The sequence below is a fragment of the Lathyrus oleraceus genome, chromosome 3 (genome assembly GCF_024323335.1).
Source record: "Lathyrus oleraceus cultivar Zhongwan6 chromosome 3, CAAS_Psat_ZW6_1.0, whole genome shotgun sequence".
Taxonomy (NCBI): domain Eukaryota; kingdom Viridiplantae; phylum Streptophyta; class Magnoliopsida; order Fabales; family Fabaceae; genus Lathyrus; species Lathyrus oleraceus.
In genome coordinates, this window is record NC_066581.1 from 309,390,327 (window position 1) to 309,413,931 (window position 23,605).

The following is a 23,605-nucleotide window of genomic DNA, read 5'->3' on the forward strand; positions in this document are numbered from 1 at the left end:
CCAGATTTGAGAATCTAAAGATGAAAGATGATAAGAGTATTCATGATTTTCACATGAATATTCTTGAAATTGCAAATTCATCTAGTGCCTTGGGAGAGAAGATGTCAGAAGAAAAGCTGGTTAGAAAAGTTCTCAGGTCCCTACCTAAGAAATTTGACATGAAGGTCACAACCATTAAAGAAGCCCAATACATCAGCAACATGAGAGTAGATGAACTTGTTGGGTCACTCCAAACTTTTGAATTGGGTATTAGTGACAAATCTGAAAAGAAGAACAAAAGTATAGATTTGTATCCAACACTGAAGATGAAGAGGACCAATGTGACTTGGATACTGATGAGGGAATGTATAATCATATTGTACTGCTTAAGAGACAATTCAACAAGGTGCTAAAGGGAATAGATAGGAAGTTGAGACCAAATGTCAAGAACATCTCATCTGACATCAACAAGAATAGTGATTCCTAGAGAAAAGTAAGAATAGAAGAAAATCACAATCAAGGAAAAGATATTCAGTGTCATGAATGTGAGGGTTTTGGTCACATTAGATCAGAATGTCCCATGTATCTCAATAAACAAAAGAAGGGCTTGTCTGTTTCTTCGTCTAATGATTCTGAAGGTGAAACTGATGATGAAACTGCTAAACATGTTACAACTTTCACTGGTAGATATGAATCTGATGAAGATTCTTGTGATGAGGATGTCTCTTATGAAGAATTGGTTTCTTCCTACAAAGAGCTTTGTGTCAGAAGTGAAGAGGTGTGTAAGACAGAAGAAGAGCATAAGATAATCATAACTCAACTACAAGATGGAAAAGAGAAACTTTTATCTACTATAACTGATCTTGAAAATGAGGTAACTCTATTGTCTTCTAAACTTGAAAACATGACTAAATCCATAAGAATGTTGAACAATGAGTCTGATATGCTAGATCAAATTCTTCAAGTTTGAAAAGAGGCTGGAAACTTAAAAGGTATAGGTTTAAATTACCAATATCAAAATAAACAAGGAAAAACCCCTGTGACAAAATTTATTCCTCCAGAAAGGAAGTATGAGCCTATGATGTCCAACCAAATGTTACAACATCCTTTCAGACATCAGGAAACTCAAGCTAAAATCAAGTTTTATCCTTGTAAATGTCATTATTATGGTAAATATGGACATATAAAGCCTTTCTACTACAGACTGCATGGTTATCCAAAACATCCAACACACCATAGGGCTAATCATGTCATGATTAAAACTAGAAAGGAGTAGAAACCTAAGGTTGTTCCACATTAAACTACTTGTTCTTCAACATGCCTAATGTCCAAGGAAGATGAAGTCAAGTTGTGGCACCAAAATCTTGGACATCTGAATCTCCAAGGGATATCTCTTGGTTACTCTACAAACAATAGAGCTTATAGAGTATTTAACTTCAGAACCAATGGCGTGATGAAATCCATTAATGTTGTAGTTGATGATTCAATTATTGTAAAAGGGACTGATGTTGATGAAAATGTTGGAACATCATCTCATCAGACTGATGCTTCAGAAAATATGGAAACCATTAAGTCAAATATTGAGCCAGCAAGGAATGAATCAGATGCTTATGCTGACATTTGAGCTGTTTGTTTTTCTATTTGATTTTGCATGTTTTTGTGTGGGCCTTTTCCCTGAGTATTGAACCTATGTGTGCCATGGCCCGTAACTTTAACTCACTTGTTCTGCTACTGCTTTGCTCTATTATTTTGTTGCCATTGATGAAGGCCTACTTGGTTTGTCATATTCTGGCTAAAAAGGGGGAGTAGATAGTGTAGAGATGTCTAGTTGTGCTCTTCATTTTTTTGTATTCTCTATGTGAAGGTTGTTTCTTTTAGGGGGAGTATGTTTCCTATGTGATAGGGGGAGTTATTTATGTGTTGGTGATCATGACATTCAGGGGGAGTTTGATTTGTTTGTACCAAGGTTGTTGTGTACTTGCTGTGATGTCAGACAAAATGTCTTGACATTTTGTTTCAGAGAATTTTGTTTGTGCTTAGGCTATTGTGTACTTGCTGTGCTGTCAGACAAAATGTCTTGACATTTTGTTTCAGAGAATTCTGTTTGTGCTTAGGTTGTTGTGTGCTTGTTGTGATGTCAGACATAATGTCTTGACATTTTGTTTCTGAAGGAGGCTTGGAGTGTGAGAGTTTATTTATCTCTATGTCTTTTCTGTGAGACTGGGTTTCTACTACCTATTTATGTTGTGTATGTCTCTGATATGTATTGGTGTTATACCAAGTGTTTGGTTTTTGTGCTTGTGACTATTGCTATTCTTTTATCTTTTCTTCATCTATATGATGCAAAGCTTATTTTAGCCAAAATTTTCCAAAGGGGGAGATTATTAATTCTCTGTTTTTATGATTAGCAACAATTTTGTTAAAACTTGTATCACAACAAGATGTTGAGCAAGATGTCGTGACATGTTGATCAGACATATTTGTATGTTTTGTTTTACTTCTTGAAAGACTTATTTTATTATGAGATATCTGAAGATTCTCTGAATATTTAGCTATCATATTTGACTGTCCAAGAAGGTTTATTTTAGGAACTCTTGTTTCATAAAAAGGGATGTTGAGACATTTTAAGGAAACATTAGATCAGATTTGATTTGATTTTGCAAAAGATTATGTATAATGGATGTTGAAACATTTAAAGAAACATTTGATTTGATTCTGCAGACAGATGTCAAAACATTTAAGGAGACATCATATTTGATTTGATTTGTTTTATTTTGGATCTGCTGATTTTTTATGCCTAAGCACATGCCTACCAAAGGCTATTTAAAGAGAACGTTACTAAACCTAATGACAGAAGAGAGATTTGCGCTGGAAATTGTTGTTGTTAGGGTTTAGTTGTCATTGTTATTTGTGAGCCATTCTAGTATCTCTTTGATACTTGAATTGGATTGAGTTTATTGAGTTGTAATTATGAATCACTCATAAGCTTTTAAGCAAGAGTGCATTCAGTTTCATTGGAAGTGTGTCTTTTGTTCTTTGATTATTTTTCAGTTGTTATCACTGTTGTGTGATTGAAGGGACGTGAGAAGGGTCTAATATCTAGGATAGTCTTAGATAGAAATTCCACGGGTAGTGATTAGGTGAGAAGTTTGTAAAACCAAAGGTTATTTATAACTTCAAACTAATATTTTTATAGTGGATTTCCTTCCTGGCTTAGATGCCCCCAGATGTAGGTGATGTTGCACCGAACTGGGTTAACAATTGACCTGTGTTTTCTTCCTGCTCTTTACACTATTATTGTTTATGGTATGACATGTCCTGAACCTAGTGTCGTGACATCGTATACAACATTTATTATCTGCATAATTGTTTATGGTGTGACATGTCTTGAACCTGGTGTCGTGACATCATATACAACATTTATTATGTGCATAATTGTTTATGGTGTGACATGTCCTGATCCCGGTGTCGTGACATCGTATACGACATCTGTTATTTGCTTACTATTATTGTTGTGTGAAGTCCTAATATTAGTGTCGTGACATCTCATACGACATCTGATATCTGCATACCAAAATTTTCACTAATTAGCTACACATAACTTAAAACACTTACCAATATCATCACGTACCGCTTACATTAATGTCCATGTCTGCAACACCGACAAGAGTTCTACCATATTGTCTAATTGACGATCTCTCAGCCTATCAAACATTACAGAGCATTAAGATTTGATACCCACGATGAATGTTAGATCTAAATCTATGTCTAGAATTTAGCGTCTAACAAATGATTATCCTAGATCTAGATTCGAAGAGTATTTCTCAATAACAAATCAAATCAATAGATAAACAAGTAAATAAGGATAACATCAATATAAATTCATAAAATAGATCGTATACAACACCATGATAAATAAATATGTATACTATCAAAGTAAACTTGCATACAAACCCAATAATAGATGTACATAGAGAAGAATAAAGATGAACAAGAATCTCTCCATGTGTCAAGTAGATTGGTGCAAATCCCACTCCGAATATTCAAGATTGCAACCTCTAATGTTGTTTCTAAGCTACTCTCCACACAAAAATGATGCTGATGGAATTGGGGTTAAAAGTTACCAAAACCATCCCTAAAAAATATGTGTACAAAAGAATATATAAGGGCTGAAAAAGTGGAATCGCGCTAGGCTCAAGCAGAGCTCGCTTAGCGCGATCAACAAAAATGAACTTAAACCGCCTTGATTCACGCTAAGCGCGCTTCTAGCACACTCCTAACACGAATTTCTCAAATTCCCCCTAACTTTGGTTTCTAAGCACGCTAGGACCGCGCTAAGCCCAAGAAGGAAAACTTGGAATCTTCAAAAATGTTTTTTTAGGTCATGCTTGAAACCATGTTTTTGCCTATGATTCCAATGCTTTAATTATTTATGAAAACCTACAAAAAGAGATGAAAACTATCAAACTAAGCGATATTTACATGATAACGTAAACTATACAATACATCCGTAAAAGTTGAGGTTTATGCATGAAATTCAATTGAAACAAGTCAATAAGTGCCAATTATTCACACACACACACAATTACCATAATTTAGCACTTATCAAGCATCTTGGTGTTTATTTGTGCATCTTGCATTTCTTGGTGTTTTTACCGCTCTCTGGTGTTTTTCTCCCAGTGGAGTGTGTGTGTGTGTGTGTGTGTCCTTTCTCCAATAGAGTGCCAAATTTGGGTCTTTTGTATTTAAGTCTCTTCAATCTCGTCGAGACGAAGATTTCAATCTTCATATCTCCGAATTGAAGAAACTTAAATAGGGACATTTGTCATACCCTAATTTTTAACCCTAAGATCCCATATATCATTTTCATCCTTGCACACAAACAAGGTCACATCTTTGTCCTCTCTCTCTCTCTCATCTTTGGGTTTCCCTTTTTTAGTGATCATCAAGCACGTCTTTGTTGGTGTTTTACCTTTATGTTTATATGTTCATTGCTTATCTAGCCACTAATCAAAATAGCAAAAATATGTTTTGTTTTCTATAAGTGCATTGTGCAAGGTAGGGCTTTTCATCAAGAGCATCAAGCATGGTTCCTCAGCTAGGGTTTTGTTTTGATTCATCAAGTCAAAGTGTGTTCAACCATTTATTCTCAAGGGGCTTATCTCTCAAAACATTATCTCTAAGGTTCTCAAGCATCTTTCAATCTCAGTTTGATCAAGAGTATCTCAAAGTGTTATTGCTTATTTCTCAAGAAAAGTCAAAGATTCATGTGTTTATTTCCATGCCTTCTTCAATAAGTTACCTCAAGATTTGAGCAAATTAATTAAAATACATTTAAGAACACCTTATTTTGAGTTCATATGATCACCCATGTACCTTGAAATGCAAGAAAAGTCCAAGTACACAAGTTTATTCCAAGAGGTTTGACCAAAAAGTCAACATTTGAAGTCAAAGTTCAAAGGATCACAACTCCTTTAATTCTCAACATTTTTGAATGCTTATTTTTGAATATGACTCTTGTAGATATCCTCTACAACTTCTATTTACATCAAAAGAGCCAATTATGCTTGGAGGATCATCAAAAGTTTGAAGATATTATAGGTCATTTGTGGACTTAGTGAAATTTGACATATTTTCAAGTGATTTTTTCTCAACTTTCAAGGATTATAACTTCGTCAATTTTCAACATTTGAGGCTGATTATTTTTGCAAAGTATCATTTATGATGCCCTCTAAAAGTTTACTTCAAGGATTAAATTCAAATTATGCTTGGAAGGCCATGGAATTCTTTGAGACATTATAGGTCATTTTCAGCCATTTGGTACTTAGAATTTTTCAAGTTGCATTACCAGATTTTTGTGCCAACTTCAACATGCCATAACTTTTTTCTCAAGCATCCAAATGAAACCTTTCTTGCCAGATTGTGATATTTGATATGATGTCAACAAATTGCAAGAAGAATGGGATAAAAAAGCCTCCTGGGCAAGATGCCCCATTGAGTTAAACATGGTGACTTGGAATTAAAGAAATCATCGTGATCAGAGTTTTAACTTCACTAATCCTCAATTGAAAGCCAATTTACCATGAGTTTGGGACCTAAACATGCTTAATCAAGTCTCCAGAAGTTAATTGAATCATAAAACGCATGATTTGGCTGAGTTTTGATGGCTTTGCAGTCACATTTTTCTCACTTCATGAGCAAATTCGTTTTGCACGAATTGAACATCATTTGGCACATATGAGATCACTAATAACTTCCTTATAAATAGAGCAATATGTTTGCTTCATTCACAAGATTTGAAGAGCCAGAAAACCTCTGCTTCACTTTCAGACTTTTCTAGAAAATTGAGTTATCATGTTTTGATTTCTACCTGTTTCAATATAATTTCTTGATTCCATTAGCACCTTTGGTCCTCTCTGAAGCTTTTGCAACAATTCCAAAGCTCTAAGACCTCCTGAAGTACCCTGACCATGTCGAGCTTCTTCAACTTTTGGTCATCATTTGATAAGGTAGTTCTTAGTATCATTTGAACTCAAACAACTTACCACAATGTCGTCATTCACTCTCTGATGCTTTCCCCTAACTTATCTGGTGTTGATTGATCGTGTTCATTGTTTAATTTAGTTTTTCATGGCTTGCTTTCTTCTGAAACTTCTATGAAATTCTCCATGCTCGGTTTAGATAAATGAACTTTGAGCATGAGGTCGAATTCGTGATGAGGAGACGATCACATTGGTGATGGTCTCGTATTCTTAATTTGCCAAATGATGAAACTCCGGTGAGGGATCATCGGGGAAGATGACCAGAGTTATTTCAAGTCATCTGAGTTGGCTGTACACGTTGTCTATTTGAAATGTTTTGATTGGTCCATTTTGAATGTGATCCCATGTTTTATTCTGTCTAATTTCCACCGTTCGCTCTAGGCTGATGGTTCTTGGATCTGTCACGTTAATTAATGAGGTCAGATTCAACGCCTCTTGTTTATTTTAAGTTTTATTTCTTTTTCTTTTTCTTTTAAATTGCATTTTCTTTAAAAATTCATAGAAAAATCATTTTTCACCCAAAAAATCCCAAAATAATTTCTAAATTTTATTTTATTTTCCTTCATCTGATTTTTATTTTTTCATATTTTATTTTCTTGATTTTCTATTTTTCTTGTATTTTCTCTTTTTTCCTTTGTTTTAATTGGTTTAAAAATCTTGGAAAATTTATTTTATGTTTGTTATTTTATCTCAAACCTTCCTTAATTTTCTTGGCCATTTATTTGGTGTTTTGAAGGGTTTTATAGATTTTCTCTTTTATTTCCCTTTTAAAATTCATTTTAAAAATATTTTTAGTGCAATTCATTTTATTTTCTTGCATATTTATGCTTGTTGACTTCTGTTGGCCTTGAATCTTAGTTGGTTTGATCATAAGTCTCATCAAACTCAATGGATCTTGGATGTTGATGGGGTGAAAACCCTAATCCACCAAAATGGATGATTAATTTTGATGATGATGACTTGATCAATCCTTTGATCCAATTTGGATTTGGTTTATCTTGTCTTCTTCTCCTTCATCTCTTTCTCTCTCTTTTTCTATGGATCAGTTGGATGGTTTGTGTCCATCTTGTTCATGATGTGTGGATTGGTACTTGATGAACTTTCATCATTTCAAATCTACCTCCTAATTGAGCATGGATCATTTAAGGTACTTTGGATTGATGCATAAGTTTGTCCTAAGTATCATGAAGTATTGGTTGATGTAATGGACCACTCTCCTAGCCTTTGTGATTGATCCATGTTCTTTTTTTTTGTGGGGCATAGCTTTAGGAGAATGATTCACATATTATTTATCTAGCATGTATTAACATAAATATTATTATTGACCGACCTCAGATAGTTGTGACTTCTACATAAGTCCAATCACAATTGCTTAACATAGCACTAAATTTATCCCGAATTGGAAAGTAAGTAATTTTAATAAGTGAGATTGTAAGTCTCCTACTCCCCATGGTATTGTGTGAAAAATATTGTTTCTTTTCACCTAAGAGAGCTAGTGGCATACTTGTTAATTTTATCCAAGTTGGAGCCCTTCTCATGGTGATGTAAAGGTCCATTTTTTCTACCTTTGGTTTCATCTGTTACATGGATTATTCTTTGCTTATTTGGCTTGCTTGAGACTTAATCCAAAGGAGGGAATTCTTGCTTGACTCATGTCATAAAGCTTGTTATCTCTTTCTTAGATCTTTCCTCCCTAGATTTTACTTTAAGTTCTAGGATAGTCTCTTCATCTCCTCCCCTTCTTTGATTTTCCAAATCTTCTCCTCTTTTTCAAAAACATTCTTATTTTAAAACATGAACCACTTTCTCAATAAACCTTGACTTTTGTCAAGTGATTTAAAAAATAATCTTAATAAATGCTAATACATCTTAAGCATATTCAAACCAATTTCAAAAGATTTAAAAAATGCATAACTCATTCAAACCATTTTTTGCCTTATGTGCACTCTTTCTTTTAAAACTTTTTCTCAAAGTTTAGACATGAGTCAGTTCCATAGTTGAGATGTAATTCTCCTATACCCTTAGTAATTATGATAATTATTTTCTATATAAGAGAGATAGTGACATACTTTTTGATCTTTATCCAAGTTAGAGCCCTTCTCACGGTGATGTAAAGGTCCATTTTTTTCATACTTGTAGGTGAATAGTTGATTGTTCTCCCAAAAATGACAATTGTCTTTCTATTTTTGATTAATAACACAACTTACTAACATGTTATTGAATTAACTTTACTTTAATGTCATTTATCTTATGCTCTTTATTTTTGATATCATTTACTTCTTGCTATTTACTTTATGTTTTTATTTTAGCATCTCATCTCATATTGTTTGTGTTTATCCTCTTTTTCCTTTGTCCATTTGGACTTCTTTTTCTTTTAAAGACATTAATAAGGGAAAAAACCCCTAAGAAATTGGTTCTCTAGATTCATGAACTTGAGGCTACTATCATTAGTATTATTGTGGAGCTATAGACTTAGAACTAGTATCTTGACCCTTGCTTTGGGAGTTTGTGATTTGAGACCTTGGGAATCATCTAGTACCTTTGACTTTGGGTTTCTTTTGAAGACTTGGCTTGGTTACTTTGGTTTCATCTGATACATGGATTATTATTTGCTTATTTGGCTTGCTTGAGGCTTAATCCAAATAAGGGAATTCTTGCTTGACTCATGTCATAAAGCTCGCTATCTCTTTCTTAGATCTTTCCTTCCTAGATTTTACTTTATGTTATAGGATGGTCTCTACATCTCCTCCCCTTATTTGATTTTCAAAATCTTCTCCTCTTTTTCAAAAACCTTCTTGTTTTAAAACATGAACCACTTTCTCAATAAACCTTGACTTTTGTCAAGTGATTTTCAAAAAAAATCTTAATAAATGCTAATACATCTTAAGCATATTCAAACCAATTTAAAAAGATTTAAAAAATACATGAATCATTCAAACCATTTTTTGCCTTATGTGAACTCTTTCTTTTAAAACTTTTTCTTAAAGTTTAGACATGAGTGTAAGACCCCAATTTTGACCCTAAGATCCCTCATGCAATTTCATCATATGCATTAGCATTGGGATCACACCTTGTCATTATCCTTCCCCCTTTTTCATTGGGTTTGTTTGGGGAGAGATCACCAAGCACTATGTGATTGTATCATACTTGTATATTATCTTTTACTAACCAAAAACCAAAAATATGTCTTTGTATTTGTCTAACCCTTTTGTAGGTAGGACATGATCCCCATTGATCTATCAAGTTCACATTTAGGGTTTAAGACCCTCATGGCTAAGAGCACCAATAAGGATTGATCCATAATATCTCTAAGCATCATATATGATTCCCATCGATCTCTACATGTCATATTGATCAAGTTTTCTTCAAGAGTTTGGAAGTGATTTGCCTTGGAAACCCTAGTTTGACTGGGTATCTTAAGTAACTTCTCCAACAAGCTATCTCACCAATTGAACAAAATTCTCAAGGGATACTTAAAAAATCATCATCTTATGCATATATAGTCTACCATGAGCCTAGAAAGTCAATAGAGTTGAAGGTTAGCAAGTTGGTTGATGGTGGTTGGCCAGATGAATTCATCTGATCAAAACTGGGTCTCCCTAGACCCTATCTCCTACAATTTTCACCATATGAAAATTATTCCAAGAGAAAAGTTACTCTAAATGACATTCGAAACAACTTTCATGTTTAAGTATAGAGCTAAGTTTGCTTTTAAAGTTATTTTATATGTTGAAACATTATAGGTCATTTTGTCTAAACCCTAACTTGAAAGTCAACTTCCCAAGGCCATAACTTGCTCAATTTTTATGAGACGAAAGATTTCCAAGTTGAAAAATCAAATTCAATATGTCTACTTCAACTTTTATGTTTGGAGTAAGATCTAAATCAACTTTTATGAGCATGTGGTATGAGGATACATTATAGGTCATTTTTGCCCTATACCATTGAACAAGTGATTTTCCTCAACTTCAAAAATGCCTAACTGTATCATTCTCCAAATGACATGAAATTGGTGACCATTTTGAAGGTATTTGAAAGACATAAAACTTTGATGAAGACACTTTTCTCATTTGGAGCTCACATAAAAAGTTAAGTTAGGTGGAATATTGAGATATATGACTTGACACTTAGAAAAATTTTCAACATGTTGAAATTTCCAAACTTCCACCTCAAAATTAACCATGATCCAAGTCCCAAACGAAAAAGTGTTCAACATAAAACTTGTTCCCCTTTATCTAAGCTTTCCAACGAGTCATATTTCATTCATTTTGGATGAGGTTTTCTAGGTCTGTGCATGGTCTTAACAGGTATGTAACATTGGAGAAAATCAAATGTCCAAAACTCCATTTCACTTTGCCTTGCCATTCAAGCATGATTTGAACTTCAGTACAGTTGCAATTGGATCATAATGGATTGCTTCATGGGCCTATACACGCCCATTCAAGCTTGTGCATCACCCTTGCCATTTTTAGCAATTTTTCAAGTGTGCAATTATCAATCCCAAATGCTATAAATACAAGGCCTCTAAGCTCATTTCAAACACACCTTGCGCGCCAGTTTTCCCCCCATTGAAACCTTCACAATTCAAAGGAAAACCTGAGAATTTTCAACTTGAAAATTGAGTTTGAATCTCACTGTTTGGAGATTCAAAAACTCCAGGATCCAAAGCTTTGTACCATTGCCAAACCACTTCTGCAAGCTCCTCGAGTGTGATCAAGTAAAGTTTGAAGTAAGCAAGATCCATTTCTGCACAACATCGAAGGTAATTTTCAGAAATCTTTTTCTCTTCGATTCTCACTCAATTCTCATCAATTCTCTTGGATCTTTGGTTGTCTGAAGTCCTACCAATGTAGGCAAGAAGATTGAGTTGCTTTGAGGTCAAATCGAAGCAACTCAGTTGACACACCTCAAAATTCAACTCCTCATATCTTTTTATATATTTGGAGTTAGTTGAAATTGAGGTCAGATTCATGCTCTACGCCATTTTTTCTTCCAGATCATGTCCTCTTTTTTAATTTTCTTGATGGTGATGAGTGAACTAGTCAGGTGGACCTCGCCTGAGAAGGTGACCAGAGGTCCAACACCGGTGATGTGTTGGATAGGTTCTGAGCCATTGATCTTGTTTAAATTGTTTTAATCTTGAGCGTTGCTTTTGAATACCATTGATGTGGCGCACTGACTCGTGTGTTTGGTGGAACGCGCGTTTTAGACCACTTGATCTGCCACCTCAATTAATGAGGGAGATCAAGTGGTCCACGTTTTTTTGATTTTTTTATTTTCATTTTATTTCATTTGATTTTCATTAATTCATATTAATTTTAATATTGATCAAAAAAATATGAGAGTTTCACCAATTTTTTTTAAATAAATTCTTCTTTCATATTCTGAATTAAAACTATTTTTTGGATCATTATTAATATTTTTCATGATTTATATAAATTGTACTCAGTGTAATCCTTCCAATTATATAAATAAAAGAGATTTTTGGTCATATCAAATTGTTGCAATTGTTGTTATATATACATATATATTTGCAAATAATGTAGTAAGTTCCTTGAAAAATAATAAAAATAAATAAACAAGCATTGCATTTCATGCATCATTTGCATAAGCAGGTTTCTCTTTCGCCAGATGTCTCATTGGTGTTTCTTCTGTGCTTCAGCCAAACTGACTCATCGGTACAATACTCACGCCAATCGCTATAGAATCATGGAACATTTTGAGAAAGAGAATAGAGAGCTGAAGGACGAGATCGCTCGACTAACTGCCATGATGGAGTCAGTGCTAGCTGCTTAGAGCCAGTCTTCTCCAACACCCGCAACTCCTCCTCCTCAAAGGATTGTCATCTCAGAGGTGGCTACCTCTACCATGCCTGTTGCTACCGCTCATTTTGCGCCTGCCATGCCTGCTGGATTCCCGTGGGGAATGCCGCCAAACTTCGTGCCTGAAGGCTTTGCGCCTACCTTTGCTTCTATGCTGGCATCTAGCCGGATCATGTCTGTGCCACCTCCCATTGTGCACACCTTACCCCGCGTAGAAGACACCATTTATCATTCTGAGCCATCTGAGGGCCCGGATGTTTATGAGAAAATGGATGAAATGAAGGATCAATTTCTTGAGCTGCGTAAGGAATTGAAGACATTAAGAGGAAATGATCTTTTTGGGAAGAGTGCTGCCGAATTATGTCTGGTGCCGAATGTGAAGATTCCGGTGAAGTTCAAAGTGCCTGACTTTGAAAAATATAGAGGGAACACATGTCCGCTCAGTTATTTGGTGATGTATGCCCGCAAAAGGTCTACCCAAACTGACAATGATCACCTGTTAATTCACTACTTCCAAGACAGTCTGACCGATGTTGCGCTCATATGGTATATGGGGTTGGACAGTGCAAGCATCCGCACTTTCAACAATTTGGGAGAAGCTTTCGTCAAACAGTATAAGTATAATGTGGATATGGCGCCTGATAGAGACCAATTGAGGTTTATGTCTCAGAAAGATAAGGAGACCTTCAAAGAATACGCGTAGAGATTGAGAGAGTTAGTTGCTCAGATCACCCCTCCTTTAGAGGAGAAGGAAATGACAAAGATCTTTTTGAAGACCTTGAGTTCATTTTACTATGAACGTATGATCGCCAGTGCCCCCAGTGACTTTATCGAAATGGTAAATATGGGGATGAGGCTTGAAGAAGGTGTTCGAGAAGGACGAATTTCAAAAGAGGAGGCATCATTGAGTAAGAGATATGACATTAGTTTCGGGAAGAAGAAAGACAGTGAAGCCAACACAATCATTAGTGGGAGGCAGAGGAGGCCTCAGATCAGAAGGAATCAACCACCCCGTCAACACCATCATCAAGTATTCTCCGTCATTCCAGTATTTTCAGCAAATCAATCAACACAAATTCAACAACATCCACGTCAACAGCAACGACCTCAGCAACGAGCAAACACCTTCAACAACAACAATATCAACAATCATCAACAATAAACATTTGACAGGAATAGGTCTCTTTTGACTCAATTCCTATGACATATGCAAAACTGTATCCATCTTTGGTTCTCAAAAACCTACTCCAACCGAGGAATTCGCCACAAATTCCTGAACCACTTCCATGGTGGTACAAGCCTGAACTCTGTTGTGCTTTTCATCAAGGAGCACCCATACATAATATTGAGAACTGCTATCCACTCAAATACGAAGTTCAGAAGCTAGTGAAAAGTGGAATCGTGTCCTTTGAGGACCGTGCGCCAAACGTGAAAGCTAACCCACTGCCAGCTCATGGGAATTCATCAGTCAATATGGTAGACGGTTTCCCTGGAGAGTTCAAAGTGTTTGATGTCCGTTTCATCATAAGGTCTTTGGTGACGATACATAAAGACATTTTTTTAGTAAGCGACTGTGAGCATGACCATGATGGTTGTGCTATCTGCAATGTTAATCCAAGGGGTTGTATGGTTGTGAAAAGAGACATCCAGCGGTTGATGGATGAAGGTATGATTCAAATTGTTCAATCCCGTCACATAGATGACGATGTGAATGTAATAGTGCCAGTGTTCAAGACACCAGAGAAAGTGGTGATTTCATTCGATAGCAGTAGCAGTAGCAGTATCAGTAACAGATCGGTATCGCTGTTGGTTATACGGTTGCCGGGTCCAGTCCCGTACGCATCCGATAAAGCTGTTCCTGAAATTCTGGTATCAGATATGAGATGTCGAAGGTAATGTCACGACACTAATATCTGAACAACAAGTGAAATATGAATAGAATAAAAATCAAGAAACACTTGAAAAACGACACAAGCAATTGTTAACCCAGTTCGGTGCAAACACACCTACGTCTGGGGGCTACCAATCTAGGAAGGAAATCCACTAAACAGAATTAGTTCAAAGACTCTCAGCAAACAACTTCAAGTTACAGTCTTTTCACCTAATCTCTACCCGTGTGATTTCTATCTAAGAACTCTTAGACATGAGACCCTACTCACTCTCCCTCAATCACATCAGTGATACTAGACCAAATACCAAAAAGAAAGAAGACACACTTCAAGGACACACACTTGATCTTGCTTAAAAGCTTCAATCAAGTAAATAAATACACTCGTACTTCAAATCTTAGAGTGGATAAATTACAACTCAAAAACTCAGTCCAATTCACCAATCAACAAGATGGATGAATGGCTCACAATTCACAAACTCACACAAGACTAATACCCTAATCCTCACTCACTTCACGTTCATGTTTTTTATGTGTAAAACAGGGTTTACATAGTCTTTAAATAAAGGCTTTCTAAATGGGCCTGGGCAGCATGAAACCCTAATTCTATTTATTGTGTATTCCCTAAGAAATAGCAGTGAATCATTCCTTTTTGGGAAACATAATATTTTGGCTTTAAATAGAATTACTCCTTGAATAATGCATGCAATCTCCACATAAGCACACAAAGACTTGCATGAAAAGCGCAACAACAAAATACATAACATTCAGACTGAATGTTCTGTATGCACATGTCGTAACATCGGGTCTGACATCATGAATAAATCCTACACAACCATATCAAACAACCTGCAGAAAGCTGATATCACATGTCAAGACTACAAGCGTGACTTCTTGTGATAACACTAAGTTTTACCAAAATTGATGCCAATTCATAGAACCAACAAACTCCCCCTTTGGAATTTTTTGGCTAAAACAAATAAAAGAACACACGATCACAAGAAATCAATCAGAGCATCAGTTCAGCATCAGAAAAAAACATACACACGTCACTAGCAAAAACAACAACTAGTAAGCACACAAGCACTTGCACATACAACACTAGTAAGAACCAAGTGCTTGTACTCTCCCTCAAGTCCATGCAACTTCTCAGAACACAACAACTCCCCCTTAAGCCAGTCCACAATGAGCAACAGCCACACTGCTTCACACAAACAGAACACAGAGAATTCTCCCCCTGTGCCAAACAAATAAACACTAGAAAATTCTCCCCCTGTATCAGACAAACAGAGCAACAACATTACTACAGAGCTAAGCCAAGATACTTAACTACATCTATAACTACTTCTCCCCCTTTTTAGCCAAAAGAGACCAAAGAGACAAAATAAATGTCTATCTAGTCATTAACCGAAAAACCAGAAGTTAAGGAGTTACAACATCAAATACAGACACAACTGTAAGAATTCTGAGAAACAAACTAAAAGAAACATCCACCAAAAATAAAACCAAACAAAAAAACCATCAAACACAAGAGGGACCAAAGCCAACAGAGCTACTCAGTAGAGCTTGAGTTTGCAGCTTCTTCAGCAGCACCAGAATCAGAATTGCCACTTGCATCATCATTGTTAGTAGACCTCTCACTAGAGGTGTGGGCTTCAGCTTCTTCTTCATGGCTGACATTAGCATGTTCAACATTTTCACCCTCAGCCTGCTCCAAGCTTTCAATCAAGGCTTCCAAAGATTGTTTTCTAGTTGTGGCTATCCTAATCCCTTCACCTAGCTCTTTGCATGTCTCCTTAAGCTCAGCAATCGCTCCAACTTTTGAGGCTGGCCTCTTCATGGTAGATGTCATGACAATATCCTCGACATGAATGCCTTAAAAGAGTTTGTAGTGCACAAACAAAACTGGTTTTCTCCTACTAGGTAAATCATTTGAGCACAGAATACCAGGAGGTTGGTTCAAGATAATTCCATAGATCATAGAGGGAAAAGCAATTGGCAACTTAACTGCATTAGTAGTTGCATGCTTGATGATTTGATCAAACACAAATCTACCATAGTCAAATTTCACTTTTGTCCCAACAACAAAAATAAACCTCCCAAGAGTATTAGCAATGGTGGAGATATGGTTGGTAGGGACCCAGTTAGTAGCTCCTATTTTATGCAGGATAGCATACTTGATAGTCAACTTCCCAGCAGGAAGATGCTTTTTGAAAGACCAAACTTTCACCTGCTTAGCTGTAATCTCTCTACAGACCTGATTGTCTGTAACCTCTAATTCTCCTGCACCCTCATTTTTTCTACCTAGAAAATTATTAATAACAGTAGGAGAGAATGTTATACACTTACCCCTCACATACACCTTGTAGAACTCCTTGCTATTCTTATCAGAAATATCCTCAGGAATATTAATAATAAATTCCTTGACTAAACCTTCGTAGCATTAAGAGAACCCAACAACAATCTTCAAAAGCCCAACAGCTTTTATCAGGTCCATGACCTCCTTGACATCAGCAACATCTTTTCCCAATTCCCTTTCCATAGCTACCCTTCTCTGAATCACAAATTTCCACTTAGCAGCTCCATCCTCAAGATGGAAGGAGATGTTATCCAAATGAACAACATGTACTTTAATAGGAGACTTCCTAATAGTAGTTTTCTTCGTAGGTGAGATGTCAGGGACATCTTCCTCAACATCCTCTTCAGGCTTAGAATCATCTTTGACCTTCCTCTTCTTTATTTCAACCTTGCTCCATGGTTTGGAGGGACCAATACCAGCAGTCTTCTTAGCTTTTCTAGCTGCATAAGTTCAACCACAGATTTTCCTTTGCGAGTCTTCATGCGTTTAGCCACACTTGGCTTTATGTGATGAATCAAGCTTTCCTTTTGATCATCAGAACTACCATCCTCTAGATCAATCACAACATTTGAATCATCATGCTTCTTAGAGTGGGAAGCATTAGCAATGTTAGAGGCCATAAATTTCCCTTTTTCAGACACGGTTTACCCTAGAGAGCACAACCCTTCAGCAGCCAAGTCCTTTTCAGAACTGGAGGAATCATCACCCTTACCACTAGGTTGTTCAACCTCAGGAGAGGGATTCATTTGAGCAAGGGGAATAGAAACTCCCTTCACAGAGTGGCCTTCATTAAGAATCCTACTAACTAGGTCTCTTATAACACGATCAGTATAGTGTGTTCCTTCCTTAGAATTAGTCATAGGAGTTGAACCAGACGGAATACTAGAGGGATTACCTTGATTGGAACATGCAGAAGCGGAGGCATCAATGGAGATGGGTTGGTTCAAATTAATGTCCGCGCCGGGAATAACAGAGAGAAGAGTAACATCCAAAATCTCATCATCAGGGACTCCCATGGGAGGAACACTAACTTTTGGAGTAGACTTATTATTTTTAGAAGCAAATGTATCTTGATGTTGTGACATTTTGGAGTTTTTTTTGGAAAAAGTAAGGTTGCCCTAGCAGAGGTTTGTGGAGAAGGAAAAGGAAGACGGAAGAGTTGGAATAGGTAATGGGTTTATGAGGATAGCGTGTGAAGATGGAATAGATGGTATTTCCAATACAAGGTGATGATTTATCATAATGGGGGCACTTTATTTTAGGAAAATAGACAATAATTTGATTACTTTTTCCACTCCATATTAATTGCTACAAATTTTCATAAAGGCAAATCCCTAATTTCCCTCTCAGGAATTCAAATTGATTTGCATCCAAGGCCTTTGTAAAAATATCAGCTAACTGCATCTCAGTAGCAACATGCTCTAAGGCTACAGTCTTATCCTCCATAAGTTCTCTAATAAAATGGTGACGAATATCAATATGTTTGGTCCTACTGTGCTGAATAGGGTTCTTTGAGATGTTTATAACACTCAGGTTGTCACAGTATAATATCATGACATCTTGTGTGACATTGTATTCAGTCAGCATTTGTTTCATCCACACCAGTTAAGAATAACTACTTCCATCTGCTATGTATTCAGCTTCAGTAGTAGACATAGAAAAACAATTTTTCTTCTTACTAAACCATGATATTAGATTGTTCCCCAAGAAGAAACATCCTCCTGATGTGCTTTTCCTATCATCAACACTTCCAGCCCAATCAACATCACAATAGCCAGACATCACAAAGTCAGATCCATGATTGTATAGCATCCCATAGTCACAAGTGCCATTGACATATTTCAAGATCCTTTTCACTTGGTTTATATGGCTCACCTTTGGTTCAGCTTGATATCTAGCACATACACCTACAGCAAAAGCAATGTCAGGTCTGCTTACTGTAAGATATATCAGACTCCCTATCATGCTTCTGTAGAGACTTTGATCCACACTGACACCACTTTCATCTTTAGACAACTTTAGATGAGTGGGAGAAAGTGTCCTCTTGTGGATTTCATTCTCCATTCCAAACTTCTTAACAATATTCTTGGCATATTTACTTTGAGATAGAAAGATAGAATCTTCCATCTGCTTGACTTGCAGGCCAAGAAAATAGGTTAGTTCTCCAACAAGACTCATTTCAAATTCAGACTGCATTTGTTCAACAAAATGTTGAACCATCTTACTTGACATTCCACCAAACACAATATCATCCACATAGATCTGAGCAATCATGAGCTTTCCTCCTTCATCTTTGACAAATAAAGTCTTATCAATGCCTCCCTTTCTGTATCCATTATCAATGAGAAACATTGTGAGTCTCTCATACCAAGCTCTCGGAGCTTGTTTCAACCCATAAAGAGCTTTCCTCAACTTATACACATGCTTTGGAAGGTTTAGATCTGTGAATCCCTTTGGTTGTTCAACATATACTTCCTCATTCAAGTAGCCATTTAAGAAGGCATTTTTCACATCCATTTGAAACAGTTGAAACTTCAGAAGACATGTCACTCCTAGCAATAATCTAATGGACTCCAGGCGAGCTACAAGTGCAAATGTTTCATCAAAGTCAACTCCTTCAACTTGAGTGTATCCTTGAGCTACTAATCTTGCTTTATTCCTAGTAACCACACCTTTTTCATCAGATTTATTCTTGTATACCCACTTTGTTCCAATAACATTTATTCCTTCAGGTCTTGGAACCAATTCCCATACTTCATTTCTCTTGAATTGGCCTAACTCTTCATGCATGGCATTGATCCAGAATTCATCAGTTAAGGCTTCTTTAACATTCTTAGGCTCAATCTTTGACACAAAACAGGCATGTGAGATCACTTCCCTTGATCTAGTGGTGACTCCTTTATTTAGATCTCCTATAATGAGATCTTTAGGAGGATCCTTCTGAATTCTGATAGAGGGTCCCTTGTTTACTTGATCAGCTTCAGGTTCAGCTTGGGTGGACTCACTCTCACTACTTTTATCAGAAGGTTCAGCTAGGGCATCATTCAGAAATGTTTCAACATCGTCTGTGACATCAGTCTCTTGATCATCAACAACAACATTGATAGATTCCATCATAACTTTAGTTATGGAATTAAAGACTCTAAAGGCTCTGCTGTTTGTTGAGTAGCCCATAAATATTCATTCATCACTCTTGGGGTCCATTTTCTTTGTTCACGATCAGCCAGGATATAGCATTTACTACCAAACACATGGAAGTATTTGACAGTAGGTCTTCTTCCCTTCCAAACTTCATATAAAGTGGTTGAGATCCCTTTTCTCTAGGTTACTCTGTTGTGAACATAACAAGCAATGTTCATAGCTTCAGCCCAAAAGTGGTAAGGCAACTTCTTAGCATGAATCATAGCTCTAGCAGATTCTTGGAGAGTTCTATTTTTCCTTTCCACCACACCATTTTGCTGAGGGGTAATGGGAGAAGAGAACTCATGTCCAATCCCTTCAGATGAGCAGAAATCAACAAATTTACTGTTTGAAAATTCTTTCCCATGATCACTTCTGATTCTAATAACATGACTCTCTCTTTCTCTTTGAAGTCTTTGGAAAAGGTCTTTGAACACATCAAACATATCCGATTTTTCCCTTATAAAATTCACTCAGGTATATATGGAGAAGTCATCCACCACAACATAGGCATACCTTTTTCCACCAAGACTTTCCACCTGCATAGGTCCCATCAAGTCCATGTGGAGAAGTTCCAGCACTTTAGATGTGGTGTCATGTTTGATCTTCTGATGTGACATCTTTGTCTGCTTTCCAATCTGACATTCACCATATGCTCTTCCTTCTTCAATCTTTAATTTTGGATTCCTTTGACAACTTCAACAAATATGATCCTCTTCATCCCTTTAAGATGCAAATGGCCCAGTTTTTGATGCCATAGTTTCACTTCTTCTTCTTTAGCTAGAGCGCATATTGATGAATAGCTAGTTTCTTGAGGAATCCACATGTAGCAGTTGTCCTTAGATCTGACTCCTTTCATGATCACTTCATTTTTTGCATTAGTAACCAAGGATTCAGTTTTTGTGAAGTTCACATTGAGACCTTGATCACATAGTTGACTGATGCTGATCAGGTTTGCAGTCAATCCTTTAACAAGCAACACATTATCAAGGTTAGGAACTCCAGAGCAGTTTAACTTTCCAATCCCCTTGATTTCACCCTTTCCTCCATCACCAAAAGTTACATAGCTGGTGACATGAGATTGAAGGTCAACCAACAGATTTTTGCTTCCAGTCATGTGTCTGGAGCATCCATTGTCAAAGTACCAATCTTCTTTGGCTGAGACTTTGAAGGAAGTGTGAGCTATCAAGTTAGTAGCACCAACCCTAGGAGCCCACTATTTTCTGTTAGAAGAGATGTGTTGTTTGAGTCTAGGTTGATGAGTAGGACTGGGATAACCATACAGCCTAAAGCATAATGGTTTTATGTGACCAAATTTCCCACAGTAATGACATCTCCATCTTTGGTATTTTCCTTTTGAGTGCTTATGTTGTCTTCCCTTGTGATGTTGAGACACCTGATGTGATATCTTTGGTTTGCTATCAGAGGGACTATAATTAGGAGAAGATTCATTGAACCCAAGGCCAGTCATGTCTCTTGTCATCTTTCCATCCTGGAGGATTTTGTCTAAGGTGTCAGATCCACTGTTTAGCATTCTTTCAGACTTAGTCATCTCATCCAGTTTGGAATTTAGGAACAAGGATTCAATCTTCAAATTAGAAATGGTTTCCAAGTGTTCTGTCTTCTCAACCTCTAGTTGGGTTATTAGTTTCTTCTGATTTTCCACTTGTTGACACACTTCTTCACTTCTGAAACACAACTTCCTGTAAGAAGTAGCTAATTCATCAAAGGTTAATTCATCATCACTGGAATCTTCATCAGGATCACATCTCCCAGTCAAGGCAATCATAAGATTGGCAGATTCTCCTTCTGTTTCACTTTCAGAGTCATCATCAGACCAAGTAGCATCAAGACTCTTTTTTTTCTTCTTGAGATAGGTCTCACATTCAGCTCTAATGTGACCATACCCTTCATATTCATGGCACTGAATTCCTTTGCTCTGTTTGAATTTTTCTTCAGATCTTGTTCTTCTTCCAGCATCATTGGACCTACTGATGTTAAATGAGTTGTTCCTGACATTAGACTTTGACTTCACATCCATCCTCTTCAGGATTTTGTTGAATTGTCTTCCAAGTAGCACTAAGTCATTTGACATACCTTCATCAGTATTCTGACTACTTTCTTCCTTTTTATCTTCAGTGTTGGACACAAAGGCTATGCTTTTGACTTTCTTTTCAGATCCATCACTCATTCCCAACTCGAATGTTTAGAGGGATCCAATTAGCTCATCCACCCTCATCTTGCAGATATCTTGAGATTCTTCTATGGCTGTCACTTTCATGGCAAATCTTTTGGGAAGTGACCTGAGAATTTTCCTCACAAGCTTTTCATCTAACATCTTCTTACCCAGGGCACCTGAGGAATTAGCAATCTTAAGAATATTCATATGGAAATCATGAATACTCTCATCTTCTTTCATCCTCAAATTTTCAAACTTGGTGGTAAGCAACTGTAATCTAGACATCTTCACTCTAGAGGTACCTTCATGAGTGGTTTTGAGAATATCCCGAGCATCTTTAGCCACCTCACAATTGTTCACCAGTCTGAAGATGTTCTTATCAATCCCACTGAATATAACATTCAATGATTTAGAGTTTCCAAGAGCTAGTTCATCCTCCTCCTTGATCCATTCTTCCTCAGGCTTCTTATCACTTGTAACTTTTCCATCCTTAGTAATGAAAGGATGTTCCCAGCCTGTTAGAATAGCTTTCCAAGCCTTATTGTCCAAATATTTCAAGAAGGCTACCATCTGAGGTTTCCAGTAATCATAGTTAGATCCATCCAGAATTGGTGGTCTGTTTATAGATCATCTGTCTCTGTCCATAGTACCAGAAAGTAACGTCCCAAGATCTCACCCAGAACTAGAGCAAGATGCTTGCTCTGATACCAATTGAAATTCTAGTATCAGATATGAGATGTCGAAGGTAATGTCACGACACTAATATCTGAACAACAAGTGAAATATGAACAGAATAAAAATCAGGAAACAATTGAAAAACAACACAAGCAATTGTTAACCCAGTTCGGTGCAAACACACCTACGTCTGGGGGCTACCAAGCCAGGAAGGAAATCCACTAAATAGAATTAGTTCAAATACTCTCAGCAAACAACTTTAAGTTACATTCTTTTCACCTAATCTCTACCCGTGTGATTTCTATCTAAGAACTCTTAGACATGAGACCCTACTCACTCCCCCTCAATCACAACAGTGATACTAGAACAAATACCAAAAAGAAAGAAGACACACTTCAAGGACACACACTTGATCTTTCTTAAAAGCTTTAATCAAGTAAACAAATACACTCGTACTTCAAAGCTTAGAGTGGACAAATTACAACTCAAAAACTCAGTCCAATTCACACATCAACAAGATGGATGAATGGCTCACAATTCACAAACTCACACAAGACTAAAACCCTAATCCTCACTCACTTCACGTTCATGTTTTTTATGTGTAAAATAGGCTTTACATAGTCTTTAAATAGAGGCTTTCTAAATGGGCCTGGGTAGCATGAAACCCTAATTCTATTTATTGCGTATTCCCTAAGAAATAGCAGCGAATCATTCCTTTTTGGGAAACAAAATATTTTGGCTTTAAATAGAATTACTCCTTGAATAATGCATGCAATCTCCACATAAGCACACAAAGACTTGCATGAAAAGCGCAACAACAAAATACATAACATTCAGACTGAATGTTCTGTATGCACATGTCGTAACATCGGGTCTGACATCTTAAATAAATCCTGCACAACCATATCAAACAACCTGCAGAAAGCTGATATCACATGTTAAGACTACAAGCGTGACTTCTTGTGATAACACTAAGTTTTA

General features: G+C 36.6%; 1 protein-coding gene across 1 annotated transcript; it reads right to left on the reverse strand.

Moving 5' to 3' along the window:
* Positions 1 to 16,107: 16,107 nt before the first annotated feature.
* On the reverse strand, positions 16,108 to 17,210 carry LOC127131022 (uncharacterized). Its single transcript, XM_051059966.1, has 3 exons — positions 17,135 to 17,210; positions 16,732 to 17,030; positions 16,108 to 16,614 (listed from the first exon to the last, which is right to left on the reverse strand). Exons 1-3 carry the CDS (start codon positions 17,208 to 17,210, stop codon positions 16,108 to 16,110), a joined length of 882 nt encoding a protein of 293 aa, XP_050915923.1.
* Between the last annotated feature and the right edge of the window lie 6,395 nt (positions 17,211 to 23,605).